General features: G+C 37.7%; 1 protein-coding gene across 1 annotated transcript in view; it reads left to right on the forward strand.

The window, feature by feature from the left end:
- LOC128579554 (ankyrin repeat domain-containing protein 26-like) overlaps positions 1-15,431 on the forward strand; it is a 68,106-nt gene extending 52,675 nt beyond the window's left edge. Inside the window, exons 9-10 of the mRNA XM_053581584.1 lie at positions 12,184-12,307; positions 14,932-15,431. Of these exons, the coding sequence (XP_053437559.1) occupies positions 12,184-12,307; positions 14,932-14,968 (161 nt within the window). The 3' untranslated portion in view covers positions 14,969-15,431. The remainder of the gene's footprint in view (positions 1-12,183; positions 12,308-14,931) is intronic.
- Positions 15,432-16,717: the final 1,286 nt, after the last annotated feature.

Here is a 16,717-nt window from a genome sequence, read left to right on the forward strand (position 1 = left end):
CATGTGTTGCTGACCCTACTTCTCTCTTACACTTTCCCAAGATCAGGTTGACGTTATCTACCACTGGAATGCTGAGGTAACCTTAGAACTGCTTTCCTCACAACCCCATCTCCTGAGGCCATGCTCTACTCTGCAAACATTATATATATCATCAAACCTCTGTGAGTTGACCACTCAAGGGACTGTAATGAACTGGTCAACACATGGAGATGGCCAACATAAGGAACTAGGCCTACTGTACAGATATGTATGTGTCTCTACAAAAACGAACAAACAAACAAAAAGAAGCAAACAAACAAACAAAAAACAACTTACTGGCCTACTAGGAATTAGGTTGTGCTGATGATGCTTCTATAGGTTAATTTGGAGAAAATTGACTTCTTAACAATAATGAATTATTTCATTCCTGAATAAAGTGCATTAATTTATTTGTGAAGGTCATATTTAATTTTCTCAGCTAACATTTTGTGCTATGGAGTATATATGTCCTCCCTATTTTATTGCATTTATCTGTATTTTATGTTGTTATAAATGACATTTTAAACATTTTTGCTTTTATATTTTAATGCTAATTGTATTTGGACATACAGGTGATTTCTATATGTTGATTTTGTATTATCAACTTAACTCATTTATGACTTGTATTACCTCTTTGATAGATTCATTGAGATTTTCTAAATGGACTCTATGTTGTCAAAGCTTTGCTTTCTCAAACTACTTTCTTCATGGATGTGGAGAAAAGGGAACACTTCTGCACTGCTGTTGGGAATGCAAGCTAATACATTCTTTTTGGAAAGAAGTTTGGAGAACACTTAGGGAACCAAAAGTATATGATCCCCCAATTCCTCTCCTATATCCAGATGACCAAAAATCATTATACAGCAAAGATATTTGCACCAGAATGTTTATTGCAAGCAATGCATAATTGCCCAATCATGGATGAAGCCCAACCGCCCATGAATGGATTAATAAACTGTGGTATATGTATACCATGGAATGTTATGCAGCCTTAAAAAAACATGGAGACTTTAGCTCTTTTGTGTTTACATGGATGGAGCTGGAACATATTCTTCTTAGTAAAGTATCTCAAGAATGGAAGAAAAAGTATCCAATGTACTCAGTACTTTTGAGAAACCAATATGCAATCACCCCCACTTTCATATGAAAGATAAAACACAGCTATCACCCAGAATGAAGGAGGAAAGAGGAGAGTGAGGGGAGGGGTCAGGTAACTTGGGGGGTTTTCAAGGGTACATGTCAAATCTATTAAGAGTAGAGTATAAATATGTCTTAACACAATAAGTAAGTAAGTGAGGTGAAGGCTATAGTAAACAGTTTGATGTAAGCATTCCAAATTATATATAAAATCAGCACATTGTACCCCAGAAATGCATTAATGTAAACAGTTATGATTTAATAAAAAATTATTGAGAAATAAAAAAAGATAGTAAATATTTTAAACCTGTTGTAAAACAAACTCTGATGTAGCTCATCAATTCTGTCATTATTGTATGAGAGTAGTCATAGAGCAGTCAATACAGACATTAATGAACATCTGCGTTATCATAAAACAAAGCTAGCTCACAGGTTGGAGTTCACTACCCTAGTATGTGATCATGGTTGTAAATAAAGATCACGTTTTACTTCTTCCTTCCAATTAGGATGCCTTTGATTCCTGTTTCTGGCTCACTGTACTGGCCAGAATCTTCAGTGCAATGCTGAATGACAGCACTGAAAGCAGCATTCCAATATTCTTCCTGGTCTTAGAGAGAAAGCATTCAGTTCTCCCCATGACATCTGTTAGCTGAAAGTTTATCACAGGTGCTCCTTGTCATGCTGAAGAAGTTCCTTTATATTCTTAGTTTGCTGAGAGTGTTTTTAAATAAAGAATGAGTATTAAATTTTTTCTCATGCCTCCATCTACTGATATGGTCCGATAATTCACTTTTGATTTGTAATATGGTGAATAACAGGGATTTTTGAATGTAAAATTAACCCTGTGTTCCTGGAATAAACCTCATTTGTTTATAAGGTATTATCCTTTTAATATATCTTTGAATTTTATTTGTTAACATTTAGTTTGATTTTTTTAAAGACTTCATTTCTTTTAGAGCCATCTTATTTTATTTATTATTTCAGATTAATATGAGGGTAGATGCCTAGTAATGGGATTGTGAGATCATCTGGAAGGTCTGATTTGAGTTCTTTGAGGATTCTCCATACTTCTTTCCAAAGAGGCTGCATTAGTTTTCACTCCCACCAAAAGTGTAAAAGCATTGATAATGAACTCCATTCTGAAAGACAGTCAACATAAACAGAGTCATGAGACACTGATACACCAAGGTTATGAAACGTTAATGAGGGGCTTGTACAGTACTACCAACGTAAGCACACAGTTGTGAGTTTGTAAACTTAATTGTCAGGCTTTATATGTCATTCTGTGACTTTCTTTTATTTTCTCAGTATTTGTGAGATCAATCCATATTGACACAAGTATATTTGGTTTAATTTATTTTGATTTTTATAATATTCCATCACATAAATGCTGCAACATCAAACTCTTTGACAGTTGTTATGATAATCCTAATGGCTTTTGTATAGCATAGGCATATCCACAGATATTTATTATGTTTTTTATTAATATTGAAAAAATTAAAATACAAAACCAGGGTTTATGTGTTTATTTATTTGATAAAAACATCCATCCTATATGGGGCACTGATATTTGATATCCAAAATATTTCCGGAGGAGGGAGACAAGATGGCGGACTGAAGCCAGCTTTCAACAGAGGCTCCCGTCCAGAAGGAGAGTTAAGGGACAGGAATTTAGTAGGTGTCCTGGTGGACTTGAGCCTCACCAAGAGAGAAGGTTGAAAAACACACATCAACACCGCTGAGGCAAGCTGTGATCACAAGAACACAAACAAAACGTACAAAATCCACCACCAGGCGGATGGGAGTCCCCCTCCCCCATGAGACCGGCTCAAGAGACCCACAATTGAACAAGCGGGCAGAAATTAAAGGCCCTCCCACTACACTCCAGGGAGAGACCTTCTAAAAACTGGACCTACCTCCCCTACTGGGGTGCCGTGGCGTTCTCCTGCCGGACATACGGCTGAATAAAACTTTGGGAATCCTTTGCCGGCAACCCTGAATCTCCGGCGCTCCCCTCCCGCCCACTGAGGTCTGGAGGCCTGTCTCCCAGGAATTCGGATCCTTGGGTGATTTCTCAAGGGGAGTGGACAGTCCCCGAGTTGCGACTGGTCAGCATTGACTCTGAGGCGCACGAGTGAGGAGAGGGCACCGGGCTGAAGGGGAGTCACGCCTTGGCGGCACTTCCCTGCGGTGCAGTGCACCAACCCTCCCCGGGCAACATTATGGGGCACAAGACTGAATAAGACTCTAGCTTCCCCGCTGAGAGCTGAGAACCCCTACTCTCACTCGGGGTCTGAGGGCCTATCCCCCCGGAGTTCGGATCCTTGGGTGATTTCTCAAGGGAAGTGCACAGTGCCTGAGCTGTGTCAGGTCAGCGCTGACTCTGGGACACGTGAGCGAGGAGAGGGCACTCTCCTGAGGGGAAATCAAGCCTTGGCGGCACTTCCCTGCGGTGCAGTGCAGGAGCCCTCCCCGGGCCGTAGTGTTGCGTAAAACTGAATGAAACTCTAGCTTCCCCCCACCACTCCCAATCGGAGTCTGGGGGCCCATCCCCCAAGAGTTCTGATTCTTGGGGGATCTCTTGAGGGGTGTGGACCCAGCACAAACTGCAGCCGCTCAGTGCTGACTCTGGGGCGCGGGACAGATGAGAAAAGGGTCGCCTGAGTGCCCACACCAGAGCAGCAGTTCCCTGGAGGTAGATCAACAGCCGTTTTTTCTTTAACGGCAGAACGCTCACTTCTGGATATTCTGAGGCCACACCCCCTGTCTCCCTGGGCAACCAGAGGAGGCCACCAGTGAGCGGGGGATTTCCTGACACGGCTCACAAACCCGGGAAGCTTCCAGGGCGGGGCTGACCCAGAGAGGTGTTCGAACGCAAATCTCCAGCAGCAAAGATGTTTGAACTCAAAACAGCCCGCTTCTGTAGGCGATTTCGACAGGAACAGAGACAGAACCCCGCAAAGTTGTCTGTTCTGTTCTGTTAGCAGCATCCATCAGGGACGGGGCTAAGCCTGAGTGAACACCTCCTTCCCATCACCTGCATCAAACACTCAAAGATGTCAGGCCCCATCTCCTCCTGCTAGATAGTGGCAGTCTGCGGGGGCCTGGCAGACTTCCTTGTGATTCAGGCAGGTGCAAACACCTGGAGTGTCTGTGCACTGCAGGCAACTGGGTTAGCCATCTGCAGAGATACCAGTGACTGGGTCCGACGGAGGGGCAAAGTGGGGAAGGAGACATCAACCTTCCTAGACTGCTCTGTTTGCTGGGTGACTCCTCCTGACTCCACACTGCACTGGGGTGAGCCGTGTCAGAGAAGTCACCAGGCCCCTGTGATCCAGTTCCCAGAGACCTCTTGAACTCCCCCACCCGAGACAAGTGCCGATTGAGACAGCTGATTTGGACCTTTTGAACTGGGCTAATAGACTGAGGACTTTTCAGCGGTGCCCTGGGTGTGCGATTGTAGGAAGGTTTGATTCTCCTTTTCCAACTGGGGCCAGAGGTGGGCAGGCGGGGTGACTTAATTGCTGATTTTTCCACACAGCTGAGACTTCAAGCCAGAGTAGAAGTTGCAATAGGATCGAACAGAAACCAGCTGAAAGCAAGGCAGAACCACTTTGCTCCACCACACCAGACAGGGCCCCAGTTTCTCAGGCCACAACACTGTACGGGCCCTCGATAAAACCCCAGGGGAAAAACCAAAGGGAGTAAAATAACCATGGGGCGGAATCAGCGGAAAAACTCTGGTAACATGAATAACCAGAATAGATCAACCCCCCCAAGAAAAGATACGGCAGATGTGATTGAAGATTCCATTCATAAACAACTGGCTGAGATGTCAGAAATCGAATTCAGAATTTGGATTGCACACAAGATTAATAAAATGGAATTAGGAATTCGAGGAGAAATTCAAAAGTTGTCTCAAGAATTTAACGAATTTAAAGACAAAACCACCAAAGACTTAGACACACTGAGGCAAGAACTTACAGCCCTCAAAGATATGAAAAATACAGTAGAATCCCTCAGTAACAGACTGGAGCAAGCAGAAGAAAGGATTTCTGACATTGAAGATAAAGTCTTCGAACGCTCCCAATCTCTCAAAGAGGAAGAGAAATGGAGAGCAAAAACGGATCACTCACTCAGAGAACTCTCAGATAATTCGAAAAAAAGCAACATAAGGATTATAGGAATTTCTGAGAATGATGAAATTGCCTCCGAGGGCACAGAGGCTCTTCTGCATGAAATTATGAAAGAAAATTTTCCAGACATGCCTAGAGAATCTGAAATTCAGATAGCAGACAGCTTCAGAACCCCAGCACGATTCAACCCCAATAAGTCATCCCCCAGACATATCATAATTAGCTTCACTAAAGTTAACATGAAAGAGAAGATTCTCAAAGCAGCCCGGCGAAAGAAAACTATAATGTACAAAGGTAAGAATATTAGAATAACTGCAGATCTCTCTGCTGAAACTTTTCAAGCCAGAAGAGGCTGGTCGTCAACTTTTAATCTCCTAAAGCAAAAAAACTTTCAACCCAGGATCTTGTATCCAGCTAAACTGAGTTACATCTATGATGGAGAAATTAAATACTTCAATGACATTCATATGTTGAAAAAATTTGCCATAAGTAAACCAGCTCTTCAGGATGTTCTCAGACCTATCCTTCACAATGAGCAACCCAATCCTATACCACAAAAGTAAACTCACTCAGAAACTTTGGATCAAACTCCAACTTCCACACTGGCGAAAGGATTAAAAATGTCCACTGGACCTTTGAAAAACTCCATACCCAAAATTCGACCAGACTTATCAATACTTGCCATCAATGTGAATGGCTTAAACTGTCCTCTAAAGAGACATAGGTTAGCTGACTGGATACAAAAACTCAAGCCATATATTTGTTGCATACAAGAGTCACATCTCAACTTAAAAGACAAATACAGACTCAGGGTGAAAGGATGGTCATCCATATTTCAGGCAAATGGTAATCAGAAAAAAGCAGGTGTTGCAATTTTATTTGCAGATACAGTAGGCTTTAAACCATCAAAAGTAAAGAAGGACAAGAATGGTCACATCATATTTGTTAAGGGTAATACTCAATACGATGAGATCTCAATTATTAATATCTATGCACCCAACCACAATGCACCTCAATTTATAAGAGAAACTCTAACAGACATGAGCAACTTGATTTCCTCCAGCTCCATAATCGTCGGAGATTTCAACACTCCTTTGGCAGTGTTGGATCGATCCTCCAGAAAGAAGCTGAGCAAAGAAATCTTAGATTTAAACCTAACCATCCAATATTTAGATTTAGCAGACATCTACAAAACATTTCATCCCAACAAAACTGAATACACATACTTCTCATCAGCCCACGGAGCTTACTCCAAAATTGACCACATTTTAGGTCACAAGTCTAACCTCAGTAAATTTAAAGGAATAGAAATTATTCCATGCATCTTCTCGGACCATCATGGAATAAAACTTGAATTGAGTAACAACAGGAATCTGCATACCCATACAAAAACATGGAAGTTAAATAACCTTATGCTGAATGATAGCTGGGTCAGAGATGAGATTAAGAAAAGAAATCGCCAATTTTTTGGAACAAAACGACAATGAAGACACAAACTATCAGAACCTCTGGGACACTGCAAAGGCAGTTCTAAGAGGGAAATTTATAGCACTGCAAGCCTTCCTCAAGAGAACGGAAAGAGAGGAAGTTAACAACTTAATGGGACATCTCACGCAACTGGAAAAGGAAGAACATTCCAACCCCAAACCCAGTAGAAGAAAAGAAATAACCAAAATTAGAGTAGAATTAAATGAAATTGAAAACAAAAGAATAATACAACAGATCAATAAATCAAAAAGCTGGTTTTTTGAAAAGGTCAATAAAATAGATAAACCTCTGGCCAACCTCATCAGGAAAAAAAGAGTAAAATCTCTAATCTCATCAATCAGAAACAACAAAGACGAAATAACCACAGACTCATCAGAAATCAAAAAAATCCTTAATGAATATTACAAGAAACTTTATTCTCAGAAATATGAAAATCTGAAGAAAATAGACCAGTACTTGGAAGCACGCCACCTTCCAAGACTTAACCAGAATCAAGTGGAAATGTTGAATAGACCCATATCAAGTTCAGAAATAGCATCAACTATACAAAACCTCCCTAAAAAGAAAAGCCCAGGACCAGATGGTTTCACGTCAGAATTCTACCAAACCTTTAAAGAGGAATTAGTACCTATATTACTCAACCTGTTCCAAAATGTAGAAAAAGAAGGAAGACTACCCAACACGTTCTATGAAGCAAACATCACCCTGATCCCCAAACCAGGAAAAGACCCAACAAGAAAAGAAAATTGTAGACCAATATCACTAATGAATATAGATGCAAAAATATTCAACAAGATCCTAACAAACAGAATCCAGTAACACATCAAACAAATTATACATCATGACCAAGTTGGTTTTATCCCAGGGTCTCAAGACTGGTTCAATATACGTAAATCTATAAATGTAATTCAGCACATAAACAAATTAAAAAACAAAGACCATATGATTCTCTCAATTGATGCAGAAAAAGCTTTTGATAATATCCAGCATCCCTTCCTGATCAGAACACTCAAGAAAATTGGTCTAGAAGGGACTTTTCTTAAACTGATAGAGGCTATCTACAGCACACCCACAGCCAATATCATATTGAATGGAGTTAAATTGGAATCATTTCCACTCAGATCAGGAACCAGACAAGGCTGCCCATTGTCTCCATTGCTTTTCAACATTGTAATGGAAGTTTTAGCCACCGCAATTAGGGAAGAAAAGGCGATCAAGGGTATCCGTATAGGGTCAGAAGAGATCAAACTCTCGCTCTTCACAGATGGTATGATTGTGTATCTGGAAAACACTAGGGACTCTACTACAAAACTCCTAGAAGTGATCAAGGAATACAGCAGCGTCTCAGGTTACAAAATCAACATTCATAAATCGGTAGCCTTTATATACACCAACAACAGTCAAATTGAAAAAGCAGTTAAGGACTCTATCCCATTCACAGTAGTGCCAAAGAAGATGAAATATTTCGGAATTTACCTAACAAAAGACGTGAAAGATCTCTATAAAGCGAACTATGAAACTCTAAGAAAAGAAATAGCTGAAAATGTTAACAAATGGAAAAACATACCATGCTCATGGCTGGGAAGAATCAACATTATCAAAATGTCCATACTACCCAAAGCAATATATAATTTCAACGCACTCCCTATTAAAGCTCCACTGTCATATTTAAAGATCTTGAAAAAACATTACTTCGTTTTATATGGAATCAGAAAAAACCTCGAATAGCCAAGACATTACTCAGAAATAAAAACAAAACAGGAGGAATCACACTACCAGACCTCAGACTTTACTACAAATCGATAGTGATCAAAACAGCATGGTATTGGCACAAAAACAGAGAAGTAGATATCTGGAACAAAATAGAGAACCAAGAGATGAATCCAGCTACTTACTGCTATTTGATTTTTGACAAGCCAATTAAAAACATTCAGTGGGGAAAATATTCCCTATTTAACAAATGGTGCTGGGTGAACTGGCTGGCAACCTGCAGAAGACTGAAATTGGACCCACACCTTTCACCATTAACTAAGATAGACTCTCATTGGATTAAAGATTTAAACTTAAGACATGAAACTATAAAAATACTAGAGGAGAATGCAGGGAAAACCCTTGAAGAAATTGGTCTGGGTGAGTATTTCATGAGGAGAACCCCCCGGGCAATTGAAGCAGCTTCAAAAATACACTACTGGGACTTGATCAAACTAAAAAGCTTCTGCACAGCTAAGAACACAGTAAGCAGAGCAAGCAGACAGCCCTCAGAGTGGGAGAAGATATTTGCAGGGTATATCTCTGACAAAGGTTTAATAACCAGAATCCACAGAGAACTCAAACGGATCAGCAAGAAAAAAACAAGGGATCCCATCGCAGGCTGGGCAAGGGATTTGAAGAGAAACTTCTCTGAAGAAGACAGGCGCAAAGCCTTCAGACATATGAAAAAATGCTCATCATCTTTAATCATCAGAGAAATGCAAATCAAAACTACTTTGAGATATCATCTAACTCCAATGAGACTAGCCTATATCACAAAATCTCAAGACCAGAGATGTTGGAGTGGATGCGGAGAAAAGGGAACACTTCTGCACTGCTGGTGGGAATGCAAATTAATACATTCCTTTTGGAAAGATATATGGAGAACACTCAGAGATCTAAAAATAGATCGGCCATTCAATCCTGTAATTCCTCTACTGGGCATATACCCAGAAGACCAAAAATCACAACATAACAAAGATATTTGTACCAGAATGTTTATTGCAGCCCAATTCATAATAGCTAAGTCATGGAAAAAGCCCAAGTGCCCATTGATCCACGAATGGATTAATAAATTGTGGTATATGTATACCATGGAATACTATGCAGCCTTAAAGAAAGATGGAGACTTTACCTCTTTCATGTTTACATGGATGGAGCTGGAACATATTCTTCTCAGTAAAGTATCCCAAGAATGGAAGAAAAAGTACCCAATGTACACAGCCCTACTATGAAACTAATTTGGGACTCTCACATGAAAGCTATAACCCAGCTACAACTTAACAATAGGGGGAAGTGGGAAAGGGGGGGTGGGTAGAGGGAGGGGGATCGGTGGGATCACACCTGTGGTGCATCTTACAGGGGTATTTGCGAAACTTGGTAAATGTAGAATGTAAATGTTTTGGCACAGTAACTGAGATAACGCCAGAAAGGCTATGTTAACCACTGTGATAAAAATGTGTCAAATGGTTTATGAAGCGAGTGTATGATGCCCCATGATCATATCAATTTATACAGTTATGATTTAATAAAATAAATATATATTTCCAAGAAACATTCACTTATTTCAGGCCCACATTGCCTTTATTTTCCAATATTTCCTTGTAATTCATCTTCTGCCATTCACTTGTGTTTTACTGAAATTCATCTTCCATATAGAATTTAGAGTGATTTACTTCAGTGAAAATGGGATAATTAATATCTCTTTGAAATATTAATATCCAAGCACATGAAATTTCATAGAAGGATTTCTGCTGTCTCTTCCCTGTCTGCATTTTTTTCTGGCATCCCTGAGCTTCTAGAATGCCTGGCTCACCAATCCCTCTACTGTAGACAAATACATATACATATGTTTTTTTCAGGATTTTTTCTCTCTTGCTTTCCGCTTCCTCTCCTGCTCTCATCCTTTCCTGGCCCTTACGCCCTTTAATTTGGCTCATCTAAGTGTCAACTCAGACATGATCACTGGAAAACTCATTTTTGACAGTTTTATTTATATTCCTTCCAGCTACAGCATCAATAATTATTGAGTAAAACAGATAAAGACTGTTCCAGAAGTTTTGAAATATTGTGCTTACAGTATAGGGGCAAAGGTTAGAGACATGGCAAGAAACGACTTACAGTTTAGGTAGGAACATTGCAGTAGAGATGACACTAGAGTACTAAGGCAGCCCTGAGGATGGAGATGCCTATTTATCTGGGGAAACAGCAGGAATCAATGAAGGCTTCATGTAGCAGGCTAAGGCCTTAAAAGATGAAAATAAAATTGTTAGAATAGCAGAGGAATTCTTTTCATATGTAACAAACAGGATGTACACTTATGAAAATATAAAAAGTAACAGAAGTTTGTGAATTATTAATAAAACAACATGCACAGCATGCTGTTGAACGGTACTATTATGAAGTAGAGAACAATCCACAATGTTATTTTATATGTGTATTGTATATTTAAATTCTGTTTTTCTTCTAACATTATATGTATATACATTAGGTGGATAAATCTGTGAGTAAATCTGTGATATGTCTGTATTTGTTGAACCTAGTGACATCTAGTGCCCTTTGGGTGGTTTTGTGAAGTTTTGGATAATTAGAAGTATTTTTTCATCAAAGGTTTCTCATAGATCACAAATATCTCAGTTTTGTGAATATTTTCTTTCATGATATCTAATGCTTTTTTTTTTTTTTCATATCTGGTGTAGTCTGCCTCTCTGACATTACAATTTACACATCTATCAGTACAGGTTTTTTTAATTTTTAATTTCTTCCATGTCTAAGATTTACATAGGGATAGGGTTGTGTTACTTTAAAACAGCTTGGCCCTTTCTGCTGTTGTTTTTACAATTTGAGATAATACCCTACGCAAGAGGCAAGACCTATTTCATGATTATCTTATGCAGTCTGTGTTTTTCCATCCTTCATTATGAGAATGGACACTTCCTGGCACTATATTAGCACCAGGCTTGGTTTACCTTGATGTTGTTTAGATAATTTTTCTCTTAGTCTCAAATAATTCCTAGCACACATGCACAGTTGACTATTCTGATAAATACCTGAGAGGGGAATCTCCACACATCTCCAGGATTCTTTCACTATACTGCTTTCTCCTCTTCAGTTGCTATCCTGTGATCACTGTCTGCTTTGGTCTTTTCAGACTCTCCTTACTCAACTACAATTAGGGGAGTCTGGTAGCATGTAGGTCAGGCTTTTTCTTTTTTTTTCTCCAGGTGTGCTTTCCTGAAAACTCTGTTAAGGCAGGGATCTGGGGCATTCCCAAGGCTTCCTTCTCTTGTTTTCTATTTTTCAAAGATCTTTGTCTTTGTTGCCTAAATTCTACTGTCTTAATAATAACTGTTTAATGTGTTTTGTCTTTTTTTTTTCACTTTACTTCAAGCTAAATAAGAGCAGAGGTCCTGTCTAGTCTGCAGAGCTCAGTATCACATGTCCGCCACTGTACCCACCGAGTTATATATGTATAATGTGTGAGTGAGTGAATGTGAGAATGTGAAGCCCTTTATATATAAAAAGTGTTCCTGTATTCTCTTTCTTTTTTTTCATCCTGATACAGATTCTTTTAACTAATTGGAAATTCAAAACACAGCTGTTCCCTGTAAGAGCCATGCAGAACGTAATAAAAATTATTATAAAAAACTTACAGATAATATCAAAGCACTGGAAACTATGATTATTTTTCTAAAAATGAAGCTATCTAAAACGAAAGGAATAAACTTACAGTTATACCATCAAAGATGTGAATGGGAGCAAAAACTCCACAGTTTGAGGTATGAAATCCTAGCTTTAAAGAAACATTTGAACTATTTATTTGGAACTATTTATTTGAAATATTTATTTATTTATATGTTGGAGAATTTTTGACATTGCTGACATATCATCTGGTATTTAATAGGAGAGAAGTCATCTTAGTCTTCTGCGGTATAAAATTCTTGGAAATAATAAAATAAGTTCTTAATTGTAATTACAATTACTGATAATTAAATGTATATTCTTTTAAATCATAATTCTAATAACTATATTAGAAGTTCACCTTAGGGAAATCTCCATTTATTTAACAAATTGAATTTGGAATTTTAAATATCTGTATTATAATTAATATTGTTATGAACATTTTTACACAAGTCTGAATTTTCAAATTATATGCCTTTAACATATTCTTCAATATAGAATTCTTGGGTTAAAGTAATCTTATGACAATGGCTTTGATCAATATTTTGAAATGGTTCTCAGGAATGTTTATGCAAATTTATAACTCAACCAACAGAGTTTTAATTGGCCTTTTTCAACCCAGAAGAAGTTTCTTAAGGAAATTACATAGTTTGTTTTCATAATGCAGGGAATGAAAAGGAAAATGGAAAGTGACTACTGATTCGCTTGTTCAACATCTCTCCTACACAGATAAAATTAATTTAAACTTTTGTGTTGAAAACATATATTATTCTTCATTGTTTAATTAAATATTAGACCTTGTCTTTCCCCAAAAGGAGTTACAGAATTGTTTATAATATATACCAGCATCAACAAGTACCTTGAAATTATCACTCAAAACAGAAACACAGAACACGTGGGTAGCAAATATAAAAATAGCAGTCTGCAATTATGTGTTGTGTGAGAGACATCGGAATGAGTTCTCTTACACTGCCAGTCACTTTCAGGAATGCTTGTGCTGTTTTGTGGGGATGAACATTTCCCTCCAGTGAATTCATAAACTTATTTATAAATGGTAAATTTTGGTTAGTTTACACTCCATGATCTGTCTCAGTTTGGGAGTAATTATGACTATGTAAAAAAGTAATTTTCAACTTATACATTTGAAAATTTTCAATATCCTTTTCAAGAGTAACTAAACTAACAGAAACTTACCAATTAGGAGAATGTTCTTTCACATCTACCTTTCATGTGTACATGTCTTTTGGGAGAAAATGAAGTGAGATATTCAAAACCTTAGAACTAGAAAAAACAAATATTCAAGAAAACAGACATTTTATTAGGTAATCAATGAATAGATGAAGAGGCAGGTCTCAAAATGAACTTTTCGCTAACAAAATGAATTTTAAGATAAGTATAATTAACTGCAGATTCACACTAAAAGAAATGGAAGAGATGAGAAAAAATGATTCTATAGCATTTGAACAAATTAAGGAAAAGTTAACAAGAGAAATAGAGCAACATTGAAAAGAAGTTGTGATAAAAGAAGAATTGGAACACAGACTGAGAGCCCAAAATGTGGAGTTGGGGACCCTTAGAAATAATCTGGAGGTAAATTAATCTTTGGTTAACATCACATTTATTATTTTACTTCATCATTATTAGTTGTGATGTCTCTTTGATTCAATGCTTATTATTTAGTTATAAAACAAACCAAAATCTTGCCTTAAAAATTAATTATGATATTTATAGCTAAAGTTGTTTATTATAAATCTTGGCATCCAAGTAGTATCTTATTTCAATACAAAGAATTTTTGAAAATAATATACCATAATATATACTTAATGATGACTTATTAGGTGTTTTGTTCCTAGTAAAATAGTTCAGTGATTTTTCCCCTATTCACATTTATTACAACTTCAAACATTATGAAGAGGAAAGAAACAAAATGTATTGTAATCTAAAGTAATCTCATGATTTTCTAAGAAGACCTCTGCAAATTTTATCTTATTTGTCATTTGTGTTTTGAAATATAAGGCTTATTTTGCATTTATCTATTTATTCCAGAGAGGTAACTGTGATTTGGTAGATGAGCCTCATGAGTTAGGATCAGAAGACTGAGGAAAATCCTACGAGGGGCTTATACGTTTAATCTCTCCTTTTCAGAATTGTGATCAGTAACTGAGTTAATTGATATATAGAGAAATGCTTTGCACAATGCCTAGATTTGTCATTTATCAATAGATATAATTGTTATAACTTAGGATAAAAATGTTAGAAGAGTAGAATATCTATAGAATGCTCTCAGAAAAAAAACTTAAAGAACATTGGCAAATTTTGCCTGTTCTAGTGTACGCAGAGCTGAGGCTCCTACTATGGAGGGGGATGTAGGTTAGACACCAGAGTGTGCACCCAACTTTCTAGTGTGTCACAGTTATTAGAGTTTTGTGCATTTGGATTTGTTGTAATTCAAAGAAAGCCTTTTCCAATTTGGAGATTCATAAAAATTCTTTACTGATTTCTTTTTTGCTTTCACAGATTCATTGCATTCATGTAAATTTTTGAACTTTCAAGAATTTATGCTCTATAAGGTTTGAGGTTTGGATCCAGCTTCTTTGCCCAGTTAGCTGCTTTTTACAACCCTTTCATTTCATAAATGTGCATGTTATTATTTACTTTCTGGGGAAATCGTGATATATTATTTTATTGAGTGATAGCTAAAAGTTTCCTTTCTTTTACTTAGTATTGTCAAAGGCGTGAACATGAAAGAGATCTCCTGAACAAAGAAATTGTCAGACTAAGATTGAAAGTAGAAAGAATGAAAATGAACAATGAGGAGATAGACAAGAAACACTTGCAGGACTTGGAAATCATCAAAGACAAGACTGATGATCTTCAAAATGTTGTAAAGCTCAGTGAAGAAAGGTTAATGAAAGTAACAGCCCAGTATAGTGGCCAGCTCAACATACTACGAGAGGAGAATAAAGTGCTACAAGCCAAACTGAAGGAAGTGAAAGAAAACCAGGAAAAACTAGAAGCAGAACTTGAATCCCACCGTCTCAGACTGGCAGATGCTAACAGTGAGCGTCACCAAAGTCAGGTCTCCCAAAGAGACCTTGCCTTCATTGTCCAGAGAACAAAAGAAGAATGGTCTGGTACACTGGAATATATGAACTCTCGTGCTGAAACCCTTTTCCAACAACTTTGTGATGCAGAAGAGAAATTCAGTTGCCTGCAAGCTGAGTTTTGTCACATGGAAGATGCTCTTCGAGAGAAGACTTTTGCTCTAGAAGGTGCACAGAGAGACCTGATGGAAACACAGTTTGAAAAGCAGAACGTTCAACTGAAGTATCAAAGTGAACAAAGAACAGTGAGTATGTACATTGTAAAGCAGGAGTCTTTAGAGCAGAGACTGTCCGGACTGCAGTGTAAAACTATGTCACTTCAACAACAGCTGGATGATGTTCACAAGGATTCTGCAGATAAAGAGAAGGCAAAACACACCAGAGACAGCCCGTGTGCTGCAGTGGTGAAGGCTCTTGAAGTAGGGCATGAAAGGTACAGTCTGCTTTTGGAAGAGGAAAACAAGAAGTTGCTTGATGAATGCAATCACTTAAAAGAAAGGCAGTACCAATATAAAAAAGAGAAAGTGAAAAGAGAAGTAAGTATCAAGAAATAAACATTTTTCAAACTTCCAAAAAGAAAAGTGAAGTGGTATTTGTAGTGACTAAGCATCGTATCTGGTTGAATGTGAGAATATCTAGATCTATATTTGTGATATCAGCCTAGAAACATACCTTGTTTCCAGCAAATAAAAGTTAGTACTGAGAGATGTTTTACTTTGAGTAAAGACAGTGTGTCACAACATTTTAAGAGTTTAAGTTATAAATTGTTAATAGACATAGAGTAAAAATGCTGAAATCATAATTTTAGTGTCTTTATGTTGCCTCATTTTAAGACAGAGCCGAAGCAGAAAAAAGTGAGTAGGAAGCTGAGTAGGGGTAGGACTTGCAGGAGTTGTGATTAGGGAGGGAGGTGGAGGCCAGTTTACTTAGGGCCTGCAGGAGCCATTGGAATTTTACTTTTATTCTAAAATAGGGATTATTGGGAGAGTTTGAGCAGAGGATTGAATTTGTGAGAAACTTTGAGGTTGATCTGAGCTTCTAATCAAAAAGAAAGAAACCATTTTACAGGGTAGAATTTGCCACCACTATCCCATCCACATGCATATGAATCTTGTTATGCATTTCACATTCCTTTTAAGCCTTCAGTTGGTCCTTATGCATTTCACATTCATGAGGGGAGGAATGAATAGAGGACTGAATCTGTTGTCTCAGCAGTAGAATACTGACTTGGGGGGGAGGTAGCACTTTCCTTAGTGTCCTTAGCCAAATTTAGTGGTCAACAGGAATGTGTACACAGGAGGAAAAGAAGGTGAGTCAATGCAATGTATGTGATGATAATCTTCAAGTTATATATGTTAAAGTTAAATATTATTAACACATCCTAATAATAAAGTGTTTATAATA

Source organism: Nycticebus coucang, unplaced genomic scaffold (genome assembly GCF_027406575.1).
Source record: "Nycticebus coucang isolate mNycCou1 unplaced genomic scaffold, mNycCou1.pri scaffold_65, whole genome shotgun sequence".
Classification (NCBI taxonomy): Eukaryota; Metazoa; Chordata; class Mammalia; order Primates; family Lorisidae; genus Nycticebus; species Nycticebus coucang.